Raw genomic sequence first — 23417 nt, 5'->3', positions numbered from 1 at the left:
TTTAAAAAACAGTATGCCTACAAAACTCAAAATTACGACATGCCATTTTATTATTTCTCTATCATATGTTTTTATTTTTATGCATTGTTAAGAGAAAGAAAAAAAGATGGGAGGAAATTTGTGTCAACTTTTCACTTTGTAGTTAAAGTTTTTTAGTATGAAAGGGAAAGTTGTATGGCCTGTTGTGACTTTCTTATCTGTAAAGGGTCCCTCAAAGAAATTCAACCTTGTTGGATTTGCCACTATATCTTCACATGTCCAAACTAGACCCTACCCTCTTCTTGTTTTATTTCAGGTCTGTTTGAAAACTGTTGCATATTGCCTTGGCATCATCCCAAAATATATATTAAAAATAAATAAATAAAATCTTCAAGCCCTTCTTTTCTTTTGTTGATATTTATTATTTCCATCACAAAATATATAATTAAAAATAAATAAATAAAATCTTCAAACCCTTCTCTTTTTTTGTTAATATTCATTATCACCATTTGCATCATAATTTTGGCACTTAAAATTCTTAAAGGTGTACTTTTACCCATACATTTTGATCCCTTTTGTTACATAATTTATTGTGTCATTTTGAAAGATAGAATTACCATTTGTGCCTCAGCTTTCGCACTTGCTCAAATCTTAGATTCTTGATGAAGTCTATGTAGAAAATCTTAAGAAATACTAGTTTCTGATCAACCAAGAAATGTAATGAAAATCTCTGAAGATAGAAGAACTGCATTGCCATTATTCAAGCCACTGTCTGGATTGAGTTTAACAGTTACAACATTTGACTTCTGGGATTTTCGTGCATCTAAACTACTTCCACTCTCTCTCCTAATGTCAGTATTTACATATATAGATATGTACATCTGCTCACACTCACGAAATAAAAATACAAAATAAAAACAAGCGGAATTACAAATCAGTGAAAACAATTCAAAATAACTGCAACTTTCATAAAGGTGCAGGGTCTGTGTCCGCTGCAAGTGAAAGTTGTGACATGAGACACAACTCTCACTTATACCTCTTTAAAAGTAACATGATTTTGAGTTAGTTTCCACTTTTTTGCAATTGCCCCTAAAAACGAAGGCACCTGTTCTAAATTTTACAAGAAAAAAACCATCATTGAGGAACCTTTTCTTCATCTTTCCACTCTGATCAGTTCAAAGTGTTGCATATGCTTCAACAAGGCTGTGAATCAATATGATCTCAAAAACCCAATATTTCTCTCCAAAATGCCACTTTGGAGAACAAATATTAGATGTAATGGTAACACCATCTACTTTAAGATCGTTCTTAGAAACTGAGTGACCTAGACAAGGCTGCAGGGTTAGCCCACAACGCTAAATTGGTTTTTGGTGTGTGATTCTTTTCGCCACCCTTTGGTTGGAAGGCCTTGAAAAGGCCTCCTCTGCTCATCATTGAGGAATCATTCTTAATCCCAAGTGTTGCCCATATAGAACTCCTTGCAGCTTCATCAGGGTCATCAATCCTTATAGTTTTTGGAATCAAAATGGATGTCTCTGAATTTTTCTTAATCAAGTCCCCATCTCTCGAATGTTTCCCTAGAGTCGGTGAATTTTGGTTTGGAGTAGAGCTTGGCACGTTTTGGTTTGTTGTAGGAGATGGCGAAGGCAACCATGGAACTATCCAATAGGGGGGGCATAAAATGGCATTGGAAATCCAGACAAGCAAACAGCCGATATAGGAGCAGCTGAATTCCAATAAGGCCGTGGAATGCCAGGGAGGCAAAGGATTTGGGAAGTGAAGCCATTTAAATTCCCCATCATTGGCTCTTGAATCCCGTTTCTCACTTCTTCCTCTGTCGAATTTGAAGTTGTGACAGATGATCCGCTAGAACAATCATCGCCATTTTGTTCAACTTTATAAAACCCAATGGGAATTCCATTAGGAGCCTTTTGTTTCTCAGCAAGATTTAAGACAGAAGCCATGGATTCACAAAGTGGTGCTTCTGGGCCAAAAGAGAGAACCATGCCATTGCTTTTGAGCGTAGGGTTCTGAAATCCATTTGCAATTGCATGTAGAGCTTCAGAGATGGTGATGTTTAATTGACTCGCATGACATGGTGTACTAAACTATTAAATTTTTGTCATTTTTCCCTTGTTTTTCCTTTTTGTCCACAAATTCAAGATTCAAATACAATCTAAAGGTATTTTTGTTTAATTGATTCACATGGCATGGGCTACCAAAATTTATTAAATATTTGTTAATTTTTCGTTCTTTTTTCCTTTCTATCTCCATTTTTTTTTTTTTCAAATCGAAAATGCAAATAGGGTATTTTTGGTTCAAAAAGTCTATAGCACCAGAAAATTGTCATGAATTTCAAATCAATAGTGTATATTGAAAGTTGCTGTTGTAGGGCCACATTCTAAATGAATCTTGACTATTGATGTGAAGTTTAGGAGAGTTTTTTTATTATTTTTTTTCTTGAAATCATAGCATTGTTATTTTTGGTTTACTTGACTCACGTGACACGAGATACTAAATCACTAAATTTTTAATACTTTTTGTTCTCTTTTTAATATCTTCTACAAATTTTTATTAAAATTCAAAATTCAAATACTGCCTAACGATATTTATTCTTTAATTGAGTGGCATGACATTGGCATGTGTACTAAACTACTAATACAGACCGACCAAGTGTAAAGATTATAGAGAATCACAATATCGTTTTACTGTTTTTATTACCCAAATAAGCTCAAATGCATGTGGGTTTCACTCTTAGCTGTGATAAATATTGCTTTTTCATATGGCTCTCCAGCTATGCCATTATCTTTGGTGGTATTGAGTGCAAAACCACCAAAGGGTTTGTGCACCTGGTAGCTCTTTTTGGTGAAACCATGTATGGATCCTATATGCATCCCAAAATCATTCTTGTTCAAGAAATATCCTCCCTCATCAACCACATTGGATCCCATAAATGTTATATTCAAAAAGGAAAAAAAATTAAAATTTAAAATATACGGATTAAATTTATTGAGTATGATTCAAATTATATAAAGTTTAAAAAAAAATCTAGTTCCGTGTTATATTCCATGCAGCTTATTTAACCATTTTTAAGGTATTTGAAGTGCATTTTGAGTTAAATTCCATTTATTCATAGGGTGGTTTCTGATATGATGGTCCATTTTTTCAGCACTAAGATTTAGACAACGCAATTGAAAGGCAAGGCCACATTTGACCCACCCTTATGGAGTGAACTTTTGATACCTGCAATCATTGGTAAACCACAAGTATGGGTTAAGCCCGAGAGACACTAATGAGAGTCAAACTAAGATGTCTAGGTTTACAGTTCATCTCAGGGTGTAACCCTATACCGCTAAACTACTAGTGTCGGCTTTTATAGTTCATCTTGGGTAGAAAAGCAAGCTTGTAATTGCTATGGTGGTGAAGATTGTATATTCAAATTCAAATTCCCATTCAATTTTTGTTATATCTGTTTACCTTGTTCTTTGACAAAGACTTCCAACTTATCTTCTATCATGCAAAATCTCCAAGATCTGCAAGGCTTATCCTTTCTTGTTTGTCAATATTAGATGGTGAAAGTCATGAAAATAAATATTCACCCCCAAACAGTGAATATGAACTTGAAGACCATAAAGACCAAAACACATGTGAGTTTCTTGTTCACACCTTAATGCTGTCTACCAACCACACGAACGAGTGTGTTTTTGAAAAATTATTTCTTTCCCCACTTAACCAAAAAAATCCTTATATTAAATTAGTAAAGTGAGTCCTAGCTGCTGTTGTTTATAATTAATCAAGAATTATAACCAAATCCATAGTTGCTATCATTTGTAATTACTCACTTTATGATATATAACTTCATGTAACTATGACATATGGACTGAAGCTTGCTCAAAACATTTGGAAAATACACTCCCACATTTATTTTATTTTATTTTATTTTAAATTGTTTAGGAAAATAATAAACTAGCACACAAGGAGAAGAAAATTATGTGAATGTACTTTGCTTTCTATGACACTGAAACCATCATATGTCCTTAATGTTATGTTTGGATCATGGATTTAGCTATGGATTTGGAAAAGGAAATGGAAAATGTGTGCCGAATGTATTTATAGTTCATTGACATTTCACCCACATTTTCCCACTTCCTTTTCAAATCTCTACGCATATACATGATGCAAACACAACATTCAGGTTCTATCAAGATTAGAAAATCAAATAACAATAATCCAAATCCTGTAGTCCAATAGTTCAATAGGCCGGATACGAAGTTTTCAAAAAAACAATCCAATAGTCCATCGATTTAGAAGCTACTCAGCTTCACCTGTGACATAGGAAATACTAGGAAATTAATCAAAAAATGATCTACCAAATAATCCAATAGTTCATCCAATCAAATAATCCTTTTTTGTAGATATTTTTATTTAATTTTTGTTTGAAGTGGTCAAACGGTTGGTTGTGGTACATTTGTGTAAGTGTTTATTTATGTAATGGTTATTCATACTTTGAACAAAGGTAGTAGACTTTCATCTCTGTTATTGCTTATGCAGTTTGTTAATGTGAAAAGATGTGCAAAATAATATTTTTCGTACATAGATTCTTTCTTTTCTCACCATAATCATTACTTTCCTTAAGTATTGTCTTCTTTACTAACTCTATTTCGATGTTCTGTTTTTGTTTGTCATAGGTCCTTAATTTCTCCATCTTTACGTAGAAGTAAACCTATACCTTCTTCATCCCTTCGTCTGTAGCGGTTGCATTAGCAGGTCTGCTTTTTAATTTATTTGCTTTTAATTAATAGCAGAACACTGGCGGGTGTGCTATTTTATTTATTGGTTTCATTTTAATTGATATTAGGGTACTTGGTTCTGTGTTTTTTAATTTATTTGATTTAAATTGATAGCAGGGCACTGGCGGGTGTGCTTATTTATTTATTTGCTTTTAATGAATAGCAGGGCACTGGCGAGTGTGCTATTTTATTTATTTGTTTCATTTTAATTAATATTAGGGTACTTGCTTCTGTGTTTTTGAATTTTTTTGCTTTGAATTGGTAACAGGGCATTGGCTGGTGTGCTTATTTATTTGTTTGATAGGGCACTAGTGGGTGTGCTACTTCATTTATTTGTTTCATTTTAATTGATAGTAGGGTACTTGCTTCTGTGTTTTTGAATTTATTTTATTTGAATTTATAGCAGGGCATTGGCAGGTGTGCTTATTTACTTGTTTGATTTTAATGAATAGCAGGGCACTGGTGGGTGTGCTACTTTATTTGTTTGTTTCATTTTAATTGATAGTAGGGTACTTTCTTCTGTGTTTTTAAATTTATTTTATTTGAATTTATAGCAGGGCACTGGCGGGTGTGCTTATTTACTTGTTTGATTTTAATGAATAGCAGGGCACTGGCGGGTGTGCTATTTTGTTTATTTGTTTCATTTTAATTTATAGTAGGGTAATTGCTTTTGTGTTTTTTAATTTATTTGCTTTGAATTGATAGCAGGGCACTGGCTGGTGTGCTTATTTATTTATTTGATTTTAATGAATAGCAGGGCACTGGCGGGTGTGCTATTTTATTTATTTATTTGATTTTAATTTATAACAGGGCACTAGTAGGTGTGCTTTTTAATTAATTTATTTTATTTTAATTGATAGTAGGGTACTTACAGGTATGCTTTTTTATTATTGGCGTATAATTCATAGCAGAGCACTGGCTGGTGTGCTTATTTGTTCATTTTCTTTAAAGAATTAATAATTGATAGCACAATATCGGCGGGTGTGCTTTTTTTGTTTTTTGTTTGATTTTAGTTGATAGTAGGGTGCTTACAGACATGTTCGAATTTATTTATTTTTTAATTGATTGCAAGGCACTGGCAGGTGTGCTAATTTATTTGTTCCAAAGATTTAATTTGTAGCAGCGCAATGGCAGGTGTGTTTTTTAGTTGATTTGTTTCGTTGTAATTGCTAATAGGGTACTTACGAGTGTATATACGATGGATGAACCTGAAAGTAGTAGGCATAAAGATGTCAATACTGAAATTGATGATCAATTTGCTCCGGATGGCAAGGATGATGTAGTTGATGTGAAAGAAGGGTTAGCTTCCCAAACCTATGATAGTTTACGAATGCTTACTAAGGAAGATGTGTTGCAAATGAAATTCAATTCAGAGGATGATGCTTATACTTTCTACAATGCATACGCTAAGGTCATCGGTTTTAGCGTACGAAGAAGTAGAAAAAGAATTAGTGGAGACAACAAATTTGTAGAGAGTAGGAAATGGGTTTTTATTCAAGGGAAGGTGTAAGAGAAAGAAATACTTGCAACGTGTGGAACAGGTAAGAACTCCTAGGGCCGAAACTAGACTTTTTTGTAGTGCCACATTTCGTGTGCGTTATGACAAGACAGTTAGGAAATATGTTGTGACCCACTTTGTAGGGGAACACAACCATCCCTTGGCAGCACCACATTGCGTCCCTTTTCTTTGGTCGCATAGGTTTGTAACAAGTGCAAACCAAGCTCAAGCAAAGGCCATGCGCAATGTGGGTATGAAAACGAGTCAGATCATGGATTTTATGGTCCACCAGTTAGGGGGTTATGAGAAGGTGGGCTTCATTCACAAAGATTTGCACAATCAATTCCAAGCTGAGCGCAAAGTACAACTCACAGAAGGGGATGCAGAGGGTGTGTTAGGATACTTATCAGCTAAATTAGATGCAGATCCATTATTTTTTTTCAAATACAACGTCGATAAGGACAACCGGTTGGACAAGATTTTCTGGGCAGATTGTAGGTCTCGAATGGATTATACTGCATTTGGTGATGTATTGGTATTTGATACAACTTATCGTACAAATGCATATAAGAAGCCATTTGTAATTCTAGCTGGCGTGAGTAACCATTTTATGACAACTATATTCGGATGTGCTTTGTTGCCTGATGAGACAATGGAGACATACACGTGGGTGTTGGAAATGTTAATGGAGGCCATGGATGGTAAAAGACCCATCTCTATTGTAACAAATGGTGATAGGGCAATGTGTCAGGCAATCAAAAGAGTTATTCCAAACTGCAGACATCGTTTATGTTCTTGGAATCTGGAGAAAAATGCCTCAACAAATGTTCACATACCAGAATTTACAACTGATTTTGCATAGTTGATGTTAAAGAAATGTAAAATTGTTGAGTTTGACAATGCCTGGGCTGCTATAGTGAAACAGTACAAGTTGGAGAACAATAACTAGGTGTTGGATATTCATCTGAAGCATGATAATTGGGCTGAGGCATATCTCCGTGGTAACATGTTTACTGGAACGAGGAGCACTCAATGTGTCGAGGGTATGAATGCATATTTCAATATATTCCTAGACCAAAAGGTTAGGCTGTACGAATTTGTAGCGCAATATGATAGGGCTCTTGCTAGAATGCGTGTTAATGAGGCAGAAACAAAATCTAAAACAGAGAATAGTTTCCCAGTTTTGACTATGCCATTGAGAAGTTTGGAGAAACATGTAGCTGAACTCTATTTTCTCATTATTTCGACATGAAATCAGGAAAGAGGGTAAATTGTTTGTGATGGAAAGAGTTCAGCTGGAGGATCATCGCACCTATCGTTTTGGTGAGTACAAGGCACCAACATGCACATGGACAGTTGAGTATTTTCCAGCTGATATTATAACGAAATGTTGTTGCTTGAAGTTTGAGTCGTTTGGCATCTCTTGTTGCCACATGATTGCTGTTATGAAATCTGAACAATTAATGTGTATTCCACCGAGTTGTGTCTTGCAGAGATGGACAAGACGTGGTAGGTCAAAGTGTCAACAACCAAGTCTTACCCAAATTTGTAGCACCCTAACACATACAGCTCGGTTTGGTATACTCAACTCCTGTTTTAGTGAAATGTCATATTATGCCTCACACACGGACAAAGATTTTGAAGAGGCAAGGGAAATAGCTTTCTAGCTGACATCGCAGATGAAAAAACGTTGGGCAATGAGAAAAGAAGGTAACGCCGAGACTAGTGATAGAAATATTGCACCCAAACTATATGGCGTTGGTGATCCTAATGTAGTGAAGACCAAAGGGAACCCCGGAGGGACATCTTCTATGGATAAACCTCCAAAACCTAGGCAGTGTGGGTATTGTAGGTATGGTACTTTCATTGTATGACCGTTTTATATCCTGTTACATGCACATGATTATTAAAATCGTTTATGCATTATTTGCTACTGTAGGAGCGTCGGACACACAAAGCGGACGTGTAAAAAATTGGCTTCAAGTAGCCAGAGAGAGGGTAGCAACTCAGACAGTGAACCATTCATGAACACAGAGTTGGATCCCCACACGAATGATATCGATGAACTGCCAAATTATCCAAATGATCCGGTGTAGTTGACTTTCATGATGAGGCTTATAGTGATCGAAACATTGTTTTTACAATGAGACATTAGTGCCTAGTAGTTACATTTTGTTAATGTCTTAGTTGTTTTAATCTTACGCATTCTTAATAAATTTCGTAGTTTGGAGATTAATTTGAAAATAAAGGTGAATAAATTCCAAATTTGTTTGATTGCTAATAAAATAGGGACTTGCTCATGCCATTACTTTACAAACAATCACTGTTAATAATACCGAACTATCTCTCTTTTTCTTTTGTAGATTTTTTTAATTGTTTGTTTGCTTGGTAAGAAATGGTGGACATTGCTATTAGGTGACACATAACTGTGCTGATATTGGAATGGTATGGTATCGATGTATAGGGATAATAAGAGATGATGGAGATGTGCATTGCCAAAATATAAACGACTTCATCACCCAACAAAAAAATTAGTAACATGAACCCAAGTTGTCATTCAAACAATAGTGTGGTATTAAACCAACTATGCAAATCTACTTCCTTAAAACTAAAAGCATCTAAGAAAATTTAGGACTTGAGCCTGTTGATGCAGTCAAATTAGCTTGCATATTATGAATTGAAATGCAATAATGAATACAACGAAGTATTTGAACTATATCATTATCTATCCTTGCCTCCCCTTGCTACAATCAAGCAATTAGCAGTCAAAAACTGCTAAAGATAAAGTACCTATTTGGCTATCTGCTCACACAAGAGATCCCAAGCATGGAATAATCTTCGTTTCCAAGCAGTCGAGAGTAAAAATTACAACTGCTTATAATAAGTGAGAGTACAGTAACTTGGCTCTAATGATCCAAATCCATATGCACCCAAAATCTACAAATAAGTTGGCAAAGGGCTTTTGCATTTGCCTTGAAGACTACTTTCCTTCACCCAGATCATGGAAGATGCAGAATCCTCATTATGGGTAAAAATCAAAGGTGTTGAGCGGACTAATGAATCATGACAAATGTTGGATATTCCCATGTCCAGACATGTGTTAGACACATTTAAAACTAACACAATTAACTTTTAGGTGTTTCTTAAAAAGTGGATTGTGTTTGGAAAAATTTTCCTAAATATTTTTCGAATTTAATTATAAACTCAAAAAAATTGCCTATTTTTTAATATTTTTGACTTGAGTCTGTTTCTTCCATTGAAATATTTGACTTAATATTTTTTAATATTTTTGACTTAATAGCCATGATAATAAGAACCAATGACTTTCTTCTACTTACATTGAAAATTTGATGATTGGTTAATAAAGTTTATGAATGTTTTGAGTTTGAATTGTTCTTGTGACAATTGACCACATAATGTGAAATTTCACATGGTCATAATTATAGAGAATTCAACGGTAAAAACATAGCTCAAACCAAAGTAACTATATGAGTTTTAACTTAGGATGCTTGTTTTTCACACTTCCATTCACACGTGTTTCGAAAGAACAAAAGAGACTTTATAGGACACAAATGAATAGATTATGAATACTCACTTTTTAAAACTCAGTTTACAAGGGAGTGGTAATTATATTAATATAATCTTTGAGATCTGTTGCACTTGTGGTGACTTGAGAAGATAATTACTTTCTAGTAGTTAATTTTTGTCCAACATGTTATTGGAAAAATGGCTCCTAGCTCAGTTTCTTTTTATTTTTATTTTCAATAAGTATTCCTAGCTCAGATTGTTATTAGCACTTGTGTGGGTTCTCTCATCCACTAAGGTCGTAAAGTGATAGTTTAGTTGAGTCTTTAACTATTTCTTTTAAACCAAAAAAGGAAAATTTCTTTATGCACAATCACTTAATATAGATGGGACTACATCTGGTACTGAAGAAAATTGAATCAAGAAGGAAACTTCTACCACTCTTGCATATAGTGCACAAGAAGTGGCTAGGAGTATACTAAATTTCCATTGCAGCAGAATTGGACTTTGGTGGTACTTTGTTATGAACTTCTGGAGTCTACTTTCTTTTCTCACTAGTGGTTACTACTCATTCCCCTTTCCATCCCAATTAATATACCAACCCATAGACATGCAAACCTCATTAAATTAGATATTATTTTCTACTTTTACTTAATATTTTTGATGTATCTAAGACCACTATAAAGAAGGATGTGAAATGACCAAGGAAATGTGCAGTTGTAGCTTATTTCTATCATTGATGGATTAAGTGCATGTTGTATTGTCTACAATCTCCCCTGCTTACATGTGCAAATACTTGTAGAAGCTTGATCAGTAATAGTGGTTGCCCGTGTTTGGGCTAGTTGTTGAAAGAATGACATCTTGTTCAATTACTCAACTCAACTTGATTGACCTGGGAAAGCTTATTAATGACTATTTGGTTGGCTAGATAGCATCTTGTTTATGTCTATATATAATTTGCTAGTTTGAGATTAAGCTTTTCTTTTTCCTTTTTATTTTTTTAATAGAAAATAATAGCTAATTAATTTGACTATCTTATATGGCATATAGCATGCATAACTGTCCCCTTGTAATCATTGATTCTATTTTTTCCAAGTGTATTCTTTGACACTTATGGGGAGTATTATGAAGATATGAGACAGTTCCACCAACATCTTCCTTCATTGTTGAAACCTGGTGGGATCTACTCATTTTTTAATAGCCTTTGTGGAGGTAATGCCTTTTTTCATGTTGTTTACTGTCAGTTGTTTTTTCTAGTTTTCCTTGATCTTCAACATGTTTAATCAGTGGACAAGCTAGTACGTTTTACTGATCATATTTCAAGTTTAGATGGTTAGGAAAGTTATGGGAAATTATCCTTGAGAGATCTTGTGCTCTCTTATGGCTGTTTTGTAGTGTATGACCTTGTGAGTGTATGCTCTGGAGGTAACTGAAACCTGGTTTTGTTATATTCACTTTATTAGATCAAGACCCAAGAATGAGTTTAGCATTTATTGTTTGTTTGTGTATCAATTCTTGCGCATTCTATATACATGCTCTGAAGTTTTCTAGCTTCTGAGCGGTGGAATAAGATTTAACAAAGTGTGTGCTTTGGTTTATTTGGATACAATTCCATGGAAGAATAATGAGTTATAAACTTGACGTATTTGGTTGATTCATTTATTCTTAAACAGAGGATTTATTTACAACTTGACGTACTTTACCACTCATGATTCTGAGCTATACCACTTAAATGTTATCCACTGTTTTTATACAAGCTAATAGTGCATGTTTTGGTAAATTTGTCTGATAGATGCTAGATCGTTTGCATAAGCTTCTGGATCTCATTGTAGGCTATATAATATATGATGGTTTGATCTTGCAAGATTAAATTTTTGTGGGTTGTTGGTTGAGGCTAATTTTGTTTCTTGAGAATGTAAGGGATGAAATTCTGATTAAATAACAATGGAATGGGAATTTGGGAAATTGCCTCATGCCATATAACTTGCGATGACATAAAGAAATAATGATATAAAGAAATTGGCATGGCATGGCATGAGAATCATGGAATCTGTAACATAATATTGATTCAAAAAAAAATTATTTTTTGAAAGAGAATTGAACTGACAGAATGTAATTCAGACCCGTAGCTTGGAAGTTGTTCGAAAGAATAAAAAAAAAAACTTTTATCAAGCTTGAACAAAAATCATCATCAACTTTTATAATATATTTTATTTTTTAACTCTTTGCAATGTAAGTTATGACTTGATTTGATGCAGCATTGGACTGCAATCCAAGAATCAAAACTTTTCGTGGGGGTTGAGGACTCTATTTTACTTTATCTTCACATGCACATCTCTTTCAATTTGTTTACCTTTGCCCTGTGCCGATGATTCTTCTAGCTGATGGGGTTGGAGGGTGGGAAAAGAAAATATTCGGTTGATCCAAGATCACCATTATGGTTGGCCAACTCGATTAAAGTAGAACCCGAAATATCACATTTTCCCTTTGCAAGAAGGGAGTCCTGACCAAGTGAGATCTCGAGTCATACTTTAAGTTAGTTGACCAATCTTAATTACTCAAAACCATTAATAACATGTTGGTCTCGAACCACTGAAACCCGATTAAATTTAAATCTATTGTATTCAGTTGCATGACGTTGGTATTAAGATAATTTAGGCACATAATCAACCAAAATCTAAGTTGCCCAAGAGCCCTTACACTTTAATAGGAAGTTGAGGGTTTAATTTCCTATCCTTGTATCTTTTGGAGTTTTTCCCTCTATTTTCATATTTGTACGGAGTTAAAATATTGGATAAATTATACTAATTTCTATTGAATAACGAAAAAATTGTAGTTAGTATCACAATTTTAGCAATTTTTATACTATACTCTTTTGAAATATAAATGTAACATTATTTTTACTCGTATTATTAGGCATTCGCTAGTCAAATGAATTGTTTATCATTTATTAGAATTAACGTTTATTTGACCTTTTACTATCCAAACACTCATATTTCATATTTTAATAATCACAGTTAAAAGAATAAAGATATAATATTACACCTTTTTGTGTGGTAAAATTACACATTTTTTTTAATAAAATATTTTTGAATCACGTCGTAACCACAAAAATTTGTGATAATGTTATACTTTCTTCATTTATGAATCAGATTTTATTGTACCTCTTTCAGAAAATTACATAACATTTATCAAAAAAATTTGTATAACATGTAACATGGTACATATGGTACACAACCCTTGAGTTATCGAAGAGATTTCCATTGAAATTACATGCTTTTCGATTGAAAATATGTATAACATTTATGAATCAGATTTTATTGTAACTCTATCAGAAAATTATATAATATTTATCAAAAAAATATGTATAACATGTAACATGGTACACAACCCTTGTTTTATTGAAGAGATTTCCATTGAAATTACACGCTTTGCATCCAGATTTGCTTTCCCAAGTTCAAACTAGAAGTATTTTCTCCTTTACATATACATAGAGGAACAATACTGCTGTAATAATCATTTTTTTTTTATACCGTATATAGTTGACATGTGTGGTTTTTACTTAGTACAATCACATTGGTTTAATAGGTCTCACAATTTACACGGTAACATGATAAACTAAATATGGTATAAAATTATAATCATTTTAACAATATTGATGGAGGAAACTGATGAGTTCTATCAAGCTTGAACAAGAGGACATCATCAACTTTAATATTTGATCTTTTAAACTCTTTGCATGAAAGAAAGCAAATGTAAGTAATTGCCTAGATTTGATTTAATTCAAGAATCAGAACTTTGTTTGAGGTTGGCGGTGAGAACTCTATTTTGCTTTAGATACGCAATAAAAGGTTTTCCAAACAAATGGAATAATCTTTCACAGCCCTTTCAATTCGCATAACTTTGGTGTGTTCCAATGATTCTAGCTGATGCTGGTGCGGGTGTGGGTGGAGGAGAAATATTCGGTGATCAATTATGATTGACCAACTCAATCAAAGCAAAACCCGAGATCCCACCTGTTTACACCACATTTTATTTTTCTATCGATTGTGACCTATAAATTATGGCCAAGTTTGATTATCATTTGTCGATTCAAATTATAAACTAGTGAATTCATCGACTGAAATTAATACATAGTAGTTAACATGATGCTCTGTCATCATTTGTCATCGACAAAAATTATCTGAGTTAACATGTCATCATTTGTCATGAATTTCTAAAGCCTTCTTCCCTGCTATCATGCCATTCAACAAGGTGGCATGACAGATGTAATTAATTCCAAGTTATAGCCTTCACCATATTTGTTTTTATTATTATTATTTCTTTAGATAGACATACTAACGTGGTATGACAGATATGTTAAGGACATGGCATGATGACATGTTAAATGGAGGGCCAGAAAGTTAGCCATTGCAGCAATTTAAAAGTTAGTTGCTGAGATCAAGGAGCCAAGATCAAATCAAGCACCAAATCTGCCAAATGGTTCCTATCAAACATGGAATATAGATGATGCTGAGGAAATCATGGGCTTGTTAAGGAAATCGCGAGCTTAGGTTATCTCTTTCTCTCATGTGACTAAGCCTATAAATAGGCCAAGAGAGATACAAAGAGGACATCAATCAATCATCTACCACAAACGCAGAGAGTTTATCTAGGAGTAGTTTAACTTAGCATTGTTAGGAGTAGATTAGTGATAGCTTTTTCCAACCCCCCACTTCTCTTCTTTCTGTCGATTGCTGTATTTCTCGTTTCTTTATTCTTGTTTAAGTTCGTGTAACTAATAGCAAGTGACAATTTAATCGAATAAATATATATATATTTTGTTCTGTTCCATTTCTTCTTCATTTAATTATCTCCAGGGAAGTCCTTAATTTGTTTAAGACATAGAACCCAACCACAAAGCCTGATTTTTATTTGTGTTTATTAAAATCTGTTTAGGCCTGTCAATCAATCATTGTCGATTGGGCTTGAACTAAATTTTTACCAACACCACCATACACAGATGATAATTGTAACTTCTTTGTCATTTCAAAAATCACAAGGAAAATATATGTAATTATCAAATACCTTAAGAAGGTCCATGTAATTAGCTCTATTTATATTTATCTTGCTTAGATCAATGGGGGGTGGAAAGAGGTGGTATGGTGGCAAGTAGTGAATGGAGGTGGCGGTGGAGGTGGAGAAAGGGTTGGTGGGTTGAGAAATTAGAGTTTTGAAAGTTTAGGATGAGTTCTTATTGATGACAATTTTATGTAGGGACAAAATTATAAATAAAAAAAAGAAGATATAAATGAAATGATAAATCCTAAGTTATTCTTTTATGCTTATCGTAATGTCACTATGCCTCACAAGATTGGTAATTAATTTAACCTCATGCGACAAATCTACATTACATGGGTTGGTGGGTTGAGAAATTAGTGTTTTGCAATTATCTTTAGTGAGACCAGCACATGCACATGATCATCTAGCCACTAAGCTAACAAAATTCTGATAGGAAAAATCTTTAATTTTTCAAAATAGAGGGAAGGTAGTTTCATTTTAAAAACTTCCTAAGGCCTCTGCAATTGCTATAAACCTGAAACTCTAAAATATTTATATGACTTCAAAGGGTAAAAATGGTATTTTCAAAAATATGAATGGATGACCTCAACATTTAACTGTGAATCTCACTAACAAAAATAGTATGGAGGGGGGTATATGTCATGTGAATCAACCAGATAGGAGATCAGTGTCATTTTCAAAACCTCAAGACAGGTTTTTATAATTAAAAAAAATATAAGGTGAGGTCAATATAGTTTACCCTACTTTCTACCATACTATCATGAATAATAGAATTTGATGTCTCCAATCATGGAAACATGTAGAAGGCTAAAGCCTGGAACATGAATTTGATCAGAAAAATTGCAGTTAGCTTTGATACATCGAAAAAGAAAATTGTCAGAGCATATATATTCACAACAATATATACTTACCGTCTTGTCCAAATTCAAAGATTATGTATAGTCAGCAAGGTTGTGCATGGATTCCCCACCTAGGACAGTTTTCTTGCAAGCTCCTCTACCAGATCAAATGAAAAGAAAATGCAATCTGCAATACCATATCTGCCTTTTAGAGTTTGTCTTGCATATTTTATCCTTCTAAAATGGTTAGTCAAACTGATTAGAATTTGTAGAATGGAAATTTTAAAAATCAAGTTGTTACTGGACATACAAAAGAAATATAATTTGGACTAATTTAGTTTCCTTATATTAAAAAAAGTGAAGGAAAAGAAAAACAAAGAATACAACAAAAGCAAATAGAACAACATAATCAATAATTCATGGCTTTTACAATAAGATATAAGATGTTAAAAAGGGCTATGGCTCCCTGAAGTGTAAGACACAAACTAATTTATAAATGTCTACAAACTTTGATGCTTCTTGCATGAAGTACCCTAGACCAGGAACTTTAAACTAACAACCCAATAGTAAGCTCCACAGATTTCAAAATTAACATCAATTATGAAATTTCATATGTATTGTTGGATCCCAATTGAAATGGGAAAATCTGAATAATTTGGTAATAACAATTAGATTCTGAAACAGACTGAATTATAGGGGAAAATTAAAATAACTTAATACCTTCCAACAAAGTTTAAACCTCTCCTCCACATTGTAATGGAATTTTCTTTTCTTTTGATTTTTCTTTTCTCCTGATTTCTTGTAAATTGAATGAGATGCCAGTTATGAACATTAGGTTATCAGCCTGCATTTTGTCAGGCAAGTAAACAGATCAAACAGATTTGCACAAATAATATCTGCTAGCATTTGCTGGGGATATGGTCCTCGCTTCAGCATATGCCCATGAGCTGCCTTGCTATGGGCTCGAAGTAGGTCTCACAAATTATGCTGCAGGTATCGTAACTACTCTTTGCCCTCCTTTCGTTTCCTCTTTATCTTTCCCCATGTCTTTCGGTTGATGGCTGCTTGCTTCTATCTGCGGTTTTGATTTCTGTAACTGATGTCGGCAGCTTACTGTACCGGATTGCTCTTGGCCCCCCGTGTCTTGAAAATGCTCGAGATGGATGATGAGTATGAGGGCAATGTGGAGGTATGCCTGATTCATGTTTAGCATTTATAGTATCCTTTTCCTCTTTTGCATTGTTAGATTTAATGTACATATGGACTTCTATATTGTTAGGCAACTGGAGAGGATTTCTCAGTTGAGCCAGCAGAGAGTAGGAGGCCATTCCATGCTCTCCTTGATGTTGGCCTTATTAGAACTACCACTGGGAACCATGTCTTTGGTGCTCTGAAGGTATTTCCATGCACACATCATACAATAAACAACCATACTATTTGAACTTATTACTAGAATGAGGTGCTCCATATGTTCTTATTGACATGCAGATAATTTGATGATTGGTATATATATATTTTTTGTGATATTTTACCAATTTTGTTTGTTTGTGATATGTGATATGAATACTGTATAACTGTAGTATCATTTTTTTTGACACGGAGTCTGTTATGCAAGTGGGAGATATCATTTCATAACACACCTTGTTTTGACATGTGTTTTCCTATTTTATTGGGCCATATTTTATTTGTTTCTCTGGGTCAGTTATGGCTTCAAGTGTTAGACTTCCTAGCCATATACAAGAGCCTCTCTCTTATCAATGCTGTTAGGCTGAAAGCTAAAATATTTATAGTTGGATGAGCTTTTCTTACCATAAATGCACAGTGTTTTATTGTTGATGAAATGTTCTAATTGATCAGTTTGTGTTTTAGTCTGTTGCTATATCTCTGAAGTTATGTTTGCTTATGAGAATTATTAATCTTAATTTTATCAAAATGAAATTTGGTTCCAGATAATATTCAGAGCACTCCTTGTCAATTTTGTGTTTGTTATTTATTCCTAAATTGTTAATATAATCCAACAGTTCAAAGAAGGCGTTTTTCTTGTCAATTTGAACATCCTTTTCCAACCAGCAAGTTATACTGTGGTATAATGGGAGCATCCATTCTACTAATGGAACTAAAATGGTTCATGGCACCATAAAATGCTGTTCACAATAGTAGCCATCTGCCAGTTTTTTAACTATTCCTATTTAGTTAGGGATGTGAATCTAGCATCACAGCAAAGCAGTCATGCAAGTTTTTGGCTTTTCTCAAAAAAAAATGATTTTATGAGATGTCCCAGGACTCAGGGTTCCTCAACTGCATGTATGTTTCAAGTCATGAATGAATTAAGGGATGTTGAACTTCACAACTTTGTCTGGTCTCTTTTTTTTTAATTTGTCATGCCTAGTTGTCTTTGATCTTTTGGCAATATTCATGCTATTGCATCGCTGTCAATATGTTCCCTGCTTTGCTATAATTATTTGTCCCTGTATGAAATTTCATGTCTGTGCTATACTTTCATTGCAGGTAGCATTGGATGGCGGGTTGGATATCCCTCACAGTGATAAGAGATTTTCTGGTTTCTTGAAGGAATCTAAGCACCTGGATGCTGAGGTTCACCGCAAGTATATTTATGGTGGGCATGTCGTTGCGTATATGAAGGTAAGGGTTAAGATGTGAATTTATGCCTCTTGTAACACTTATTTTTCAGCCATGAACTTGATTTTATTGGTTGTTACTTAGATTTTGATGGCAGATGAACCAGAGAAGTATCAGTCTCATTTTGTTGAGTATATCAAGAGAGGAATTGAGCCTGATGGCATTGAGGAGCTGTACAAGAAAGTTCATGCTGCCATCCACGCAGATTCCATTCAAAAGAAGTCTGAGAAGGAGCCACCTAAGCAGCACAAGAGGTAAGCACCAAAAATAACTTGAAATTATGTTATCATATATATATATATATATTTTCAAGGACAGTCCGGTTTAACTCAACTTCTAAGTTTGGATCTTTAACTCAACTTCTAAGTTGCAAGAGACTTAGTGGTCATTTGGTTGCATGTTTTTTTGTTTTGTAGAGAACAGGAAACATATTATTGTTTTTCCCAAGAGAATTTAAAGTGGTAATGAGCTTTTGTTTAAATGTTCCTTGGTGTGGTTGCACTTGTTTTGGAAACCATTGAATACACTGCTTGTGTTACATTTTGGAGCCTTGTCTATAAAATAGTTTTCAAAAAACTGAAAGCAAAAGCAAAAGCAAAAACATGTGCTGAATGAGTTGTTATTGTGTTATAAACCATTACATACTCATGATTTGGCTAAGCGTACACTAGAGACCAAATAAAATGTATAATACATATCAAAAAGCTAGATTAATAAAACTGATGAATTTTAGAGAGAGAGAGAGAGAGAGAGAAGTTAACAAGGAAATTACATAATTGGCAGTAGACTATCTAATGGTTCATCTTGAAGAAGAATATTCATCATTTGTAGGGGAAGATTCATCATTCATCTCGTGATCTGAAACCCAAAAGGGGTTGTGAGATAAATGGAAACAATCAAACACCATTGGGAAGGTGGGGGATGGGATGGGGGTGAGAAGAGAGGAGAAGAAATCATGAATATGGATAACAATTGGAGAAATATATAAGTTACCTTTAATAGGGCCTGATGTGGATGGATGGAATATGGGCAATCTTGTGCCATTCTTGGCCACTTCCCCTTGCGCATCTTTCCTCTAGAAGGGGACAATTATATATTTTCAAAGATTGTAAATTGGTGAGGCGTTGCATTGCTTCCTGGGTGGGAAGATTTGCATCGCATCTGTGAAGTTCTAATGAATGAAGAGATGAAATGTTACCCAGCCACTCCGGCAGAGCTTCGAGTCCATGAAACTGTGAAATTGACAAGTCTCTCAAGGTAGTGAGGTGCTGAAGTTGATCAGGCAGATACTTGAGCCTTTTCCAGCCAAGTAGAGTCAGAGACACCAAGGAGATGAAGGGGTAGTGTTTGGGGTTTGGGTGATATTTGGAAGCAGATGCAGATGCAGCACTTACGGTGGTGGAAGGCCAGGGGAAATATTCGAGCTCTTCTGAGAAGAAACCTATCTTCAATGTTTGAAGGCTAGTCAGGCAAAATAGCCTCTCCTCCCAACAACCCGCCAATCTTGGACATTGTATAATCGTCAAGCTCTGAAGGGATGGGAGGCTGCATAATTCATCTGGATCAGCAATTATTAAATTCGGACAATATTCTATCTCTAATGTTACAAGGGTTTGTTGAAACAGCCCCTTTGGTAAATAACATAGCTCTTTCAAAGAAATTACTGTCATCTTTCTTAGGGTTTTGCTGCTTTTTTCCAGGAAATCTACCAGTAAAACACCCATCTTCAAACCCCTAGATGCTATTCTCTAGTAAGGGCGCTGTGTAGGGCGATGCGTTTCTGGGTGATCACCGCAAATCAATTCCTGTAAGGATAACAAGTGACCTGGAATTGTAGTCAACTCAGGGCAATCCCTAATGCGTACAAACTCAAGCAGAGGAAAGAACATTATGGTGTCCGACGACGATGATGATACCCAAAGCCCACACCATTCTTCTAGGTTTTCCATATCATCTAGATAGAGTTCTCTTAGTGCTGGAAATACAACGGCCATAGCTTTTGCTGTTGCTGTTGTTACTGCCCCACTATAGCTACCAGTGATGATGCCATCATTACATTGATCATGATTAACAACACTGTGACAACCATAGAATTCAGGACCAATACATTTCAGATTACTTAATCTATACATTCTAATGACCTCAAGATGCGGAAGGTGTCCGAGAGGTGGGACTTGTTCACATCTCGTGCACTCGGATAATTCTATCTTAACCAAATTTTGAAGCAACTGTGCATCCCTACCACTCATCATCCATGATGCAAAATTTTGTCCTTCAAATTTCTCAAGTTTTAAAACCTTAAGGCTCCCATGAGGTTTAAGTCCTTCCAGCACGTCTTTGTGGTTAATGCTAGCAGTGTCTTCTGCTGTTGAACGACCCTCCCACATATCCCAACGAAATCTCAATTCATGAATGTTTAGCTTTCCTGATATATTTGCCTTTTCTGCTTCTTTCTTGCCTTTCACCTGTTTGAGATTGTAAATCATTAATTTACCTCTTAGTTTGCTTAAGCTACCCAGCTCTTCAATCTTATGGCCCTTATCCTCACCCACAACAAAGAATGGTAATGTCTGCAAAGAAGTCAACTTCCCTATCATCATTGGCATGAATTCCCTGTCCCATGTTTTGTAATCAATACAAAAATGTCTCAAGCTAACCAACTTATAGAACTTTTTTGAAAGCTTTTTCAACTGGGTTAAATGTGAAAGTCTCAGTGTTTGTAAATTGTAGAGCTTGGTGATAAAATTTGGTAGTGTTTCAATATGTGACCTTGAGATATCAAGATATCTCAAATGTATGAACTTACATATGGAATCTGGCAACTCTTCCACTCCGTACCCTTCCAACTTCAGGGCACGTATACATTTGACTTCATAAATGTTTTTAGGGAGACCTTCTTTTAAAAGTAGTGTCCTCAATTTCCCAACATTTTCTTTTGGAATTTCAAAACTTACATTTCGCATTAAATCAAATGACAGATGTTGAACCTCGGGATGGTAATTCGCCTCACTAGCAATCGAAGTCAAAGCCAAACAGTTACCCTCTGAGACATCTAGTGCCAAATCATGCACAAGATCGTGCATTTTGCAACTGGTAATATTATTGTACTCATCCAATTCAATATATTGAAATAAAGAATTGTGCAACAAAATATTAAAATAATCGTTACCAACATCTTCCATTTCCAAATTGCTTGCCGAAGAAGGCTGGAGATATCCTTGAGCCATCCAAAGCTGAATCAACTTATCCTTTTGAATGTCGAAATCTTTTGGAAAAATAGAACAATACGCAAAACAATGTTTCAAATACGGTGATGGTAAGTGATCAAAACTTAACCTTAATATCGGTTGAATTCCTTCTTTGATTTCAGTTGACCTCCATATTTCACTGTTTTCAATCGACACCCATTCGTAATTGTATTGCTTAGAGTACATTAAACCTCCTAGTGACTTTATTGCCAATGGTACACCCTTACACTTTTCCACCATTTTTCTGCCAATAGCCACCAAATTTGGGGTCTCTGTTGGTCCTCCATTTGCAAATGCTCTTTTCCGAAACATGGTCCAACTTTCATGTTCTGATAGTTGGTTCAAATGATGAGTGAGAGATGGAGATGTCCTCATGGTAGATACCACGTGCATACTCCTGGTTGTAGCTATAATTTTGCTTCCCTTAGATCCACCTATCCCTAGCAAAGAATTTCTCATGCACTCCCATTTGTCTGAATTTTCATTCCAAACATCGTCGAGTACAAGCAAATATTTTTTTCCATTTAGTTTTTCTCCAAGCTTTCTCACTATTCCTTCAATATTTTCTATCTCAGACTTATCTCGTGTAAGAGATTGTACCATCTGATTCAATAACCTTTCAACTATGAAATCATCAGATACACAAATCCACATCCTTTGATCACCAAAATGCTTCACCACCTTCTCATTGTTGTAAACTAGCTGAGCAAGGGTTGTCTTGCCCATCCCACCCATTCCTACAATGGCAATGACAGGTAAATCATCTAGAGTGTTGTCAGAGCTAAGTAACATGTCTATCACTGTTGACACATCACCATCCCTTCCCACAACTTGTTTATCATCTACAAAGGGGTGAGTCAGCCTGAAATTGACTTCTCTAGGTTCAACACTAGTACTAGCAGCATTTAAGATCTGATCAGCTAGTCTAAGACCGATGTCATTTGCTCCTTTACAAAGATCATCTAACAACAAATTGATATTCTTGACCTTATTAGCCATCTTGAAACGAAATGGCAGAGGATTTGAAAGGCAGAAGAAGAAGAACTTGCGTACCTTGTTGTTCTTGACCTTATTAGCCATCTTGAATCGGTTTTGTACCTCCATCTTTCGTCGAAGGACTTCAAAGGCAAGTTCATCCATCACGTCATCAGCACTGCATGCAACAGAGTTGAGTTTCTTCAGCCAAAGTTGCAGGACTTCTAGATTTACTCGCCGGTGGTTCTCAGCATCATGTAACAGAGCTTGTGTCAATTCCAACCTATCTTTAAGCCTTCGAAGGTCATCCTTGAAACCCCAGGCCAGTTTGATCTGTTCAGTTGCTTGTGGAATCAAAGGATTCAGGATCACCTGAGCAGCAGAGATGAGAACAGAGACAGACATCTTTGAACTTTCTTTTTCCTTACGATTCCGAAAGAAAACTTGGATTGGATTGGATTGGAAACAATTACTAGAGAATACAAAACAGATTTTTGTGTTGTGAAGCTGGATGGTGTTGGGAAGCTTCAAGCTACCATTTCTCTATATTCTATTCACAAGTCTTTTATTATTGGGAAAAATAAACGGGACAGGGCTGTTTGGGGTGGTAATTTACCGGGGTGAGGCAGATCACTGGTTAACTGTCCGAAATTTCAATTGACAAAAAAAAATTTAAAAAAAAAAAAAGTAACGAAAATTTCAGTTTAAATTATTATTTTTTCCAACTCCAATTTTTCAATAGAGCATTTCCAATCTGTCAATTTTTAATTTTGATTAAAAAAAAATGTTAAAAAACTTAAGTCAAATATTCATCAAATTAAAAAAGAGCCATTTTTTCATCAAATTAAATATATATAAATAA

General features: G+C 34.9%; 3 protein-coding genes across 4 annotated transcripts; 1 reads left to right on the top strand and 2 right to left on the bottom strand.

The window, feature by feature from the left end:
• Nucleotides 1-1285: 1285 nt before the first annotated feature.
• Nucleotides 1286-2930, bottom strand: LOC145793631 (cyclic dof factor 3-like). The gene is made up of 3 exons (XM_082876496.1): nt 2829-2930; nt 1733-2009; nt 1286-1637 (listed from the first exon to the last, which is right to left on the bottom strand). The coding sequence occupies exons 1-3, from the start codon at nt 2928-2930 to the stop codon at nt 1288-1290; spliced, it is 729 nt and encodes a 242-aa protein (XP_082732622.1). The 3' UTR covers nt 1286-1287.
• Nucleotides 2931-6538: 3608 nt separating this feature from the next.
• Nucleotides 6539-7129, top strand: LOC114290670 (protein FAR1-RELATED SEQUENCE 5-like). Its single transcript, XM_028234615.2, has one exon. It carries the CDS (start codon nt 6539-6541, stop codon nt 7127-7129), a length of 591 nt encoding a protein of 196 aa, XP_028090416.2.
• An 11806-nt stretch (nt 7130-18935) lies between these two features.
• On the bottom strand, nt 18936-23140 carry LOC114314946 (putative disease resistance protein RGA3). Of its 2 annotated transcripts, XM_028261480.2 has the most exons (3): nt 19531-23140; nt 19326-19407; nt 18936-19190 (listed from the first exon to the last, which is right to left on the bottom strand). In XM_028261480.2, the coding sequence occupies exon 1, from the start codon at nt 22958-22960 to the stop codon at nt 20081-20083; it is 2880 nt and encodes a 959-aa protein (XP_028117281.2). In that variant the 5' UTR covers nt 22961-23140; the 3' UTR covers nt 18936-19190; nt 19326-19407; nt 19531-20080. The 2 variants fall into 2 exon arrangements, with proteins under 2 accessions (XP_028117281.2, XP_082730996.1); XM_082874870.1 differs by having other exon boundaries at nt 19326-23140.
• Between the last annotated feature and the right edge of the window lie 277 nt (nt 23141-23417).

The sequence above is a fragment of the Camellia sinensis genome, chromosome 6 (assembly GCF_055761805.1).
Source record: "Camellia sinensis isolate YWXY chromosome 6, ASM5576180v1, whole genome shotgun sequence".
Lineage (NCBI taxonomy): Eukaryota > Viridiplantae > Streptophyta > Magnoliopsida > Ericales > Theaceae > Camellia > Camellia sinensis.
The sequence above is the reverse complement of the archived record's forward strand: the minus strand, read 5'-3'. Positions and strand labels throughout refer to the sequence as shown.

Coding starts and splice junctions, on each gene's coding strand:
- LOC145793631 (XM_082876496.1), bottom strand. CDS start 2,930: ATGGGATCCAATGTGGTTGATGAGGGAGGATATTTCTTGAACAAGAAT. Junction 2,010..2,828: donor TCACCAAAAAGAGCTACCAG/GTGCACAAACCC, acceptor AATGGATTTCAG/AACCCTACGCTCAAAAGCAA. Junction 1,638..1,732: donor CCAAATCCTTTGCCTCCCTG/GCATTCCACGGC, acceptor CCTATTGGATAG/TTCCATGGTTGCCTTCGCCA.
- LOC114290670 (XM_028234615.2), top strand. CDS start 6,539: ATGGATTTTATGGTCCACCAGTTAGGGGGTTATGAGAAGGTGGGCTTC.
- LOC114314946 (XM_082874870.1), bottom strand. CDS start 22,960: ATGTCTGTCTCTGTTCTCATCTCTGCTGCTCAGGTGATCCTGAATCCT.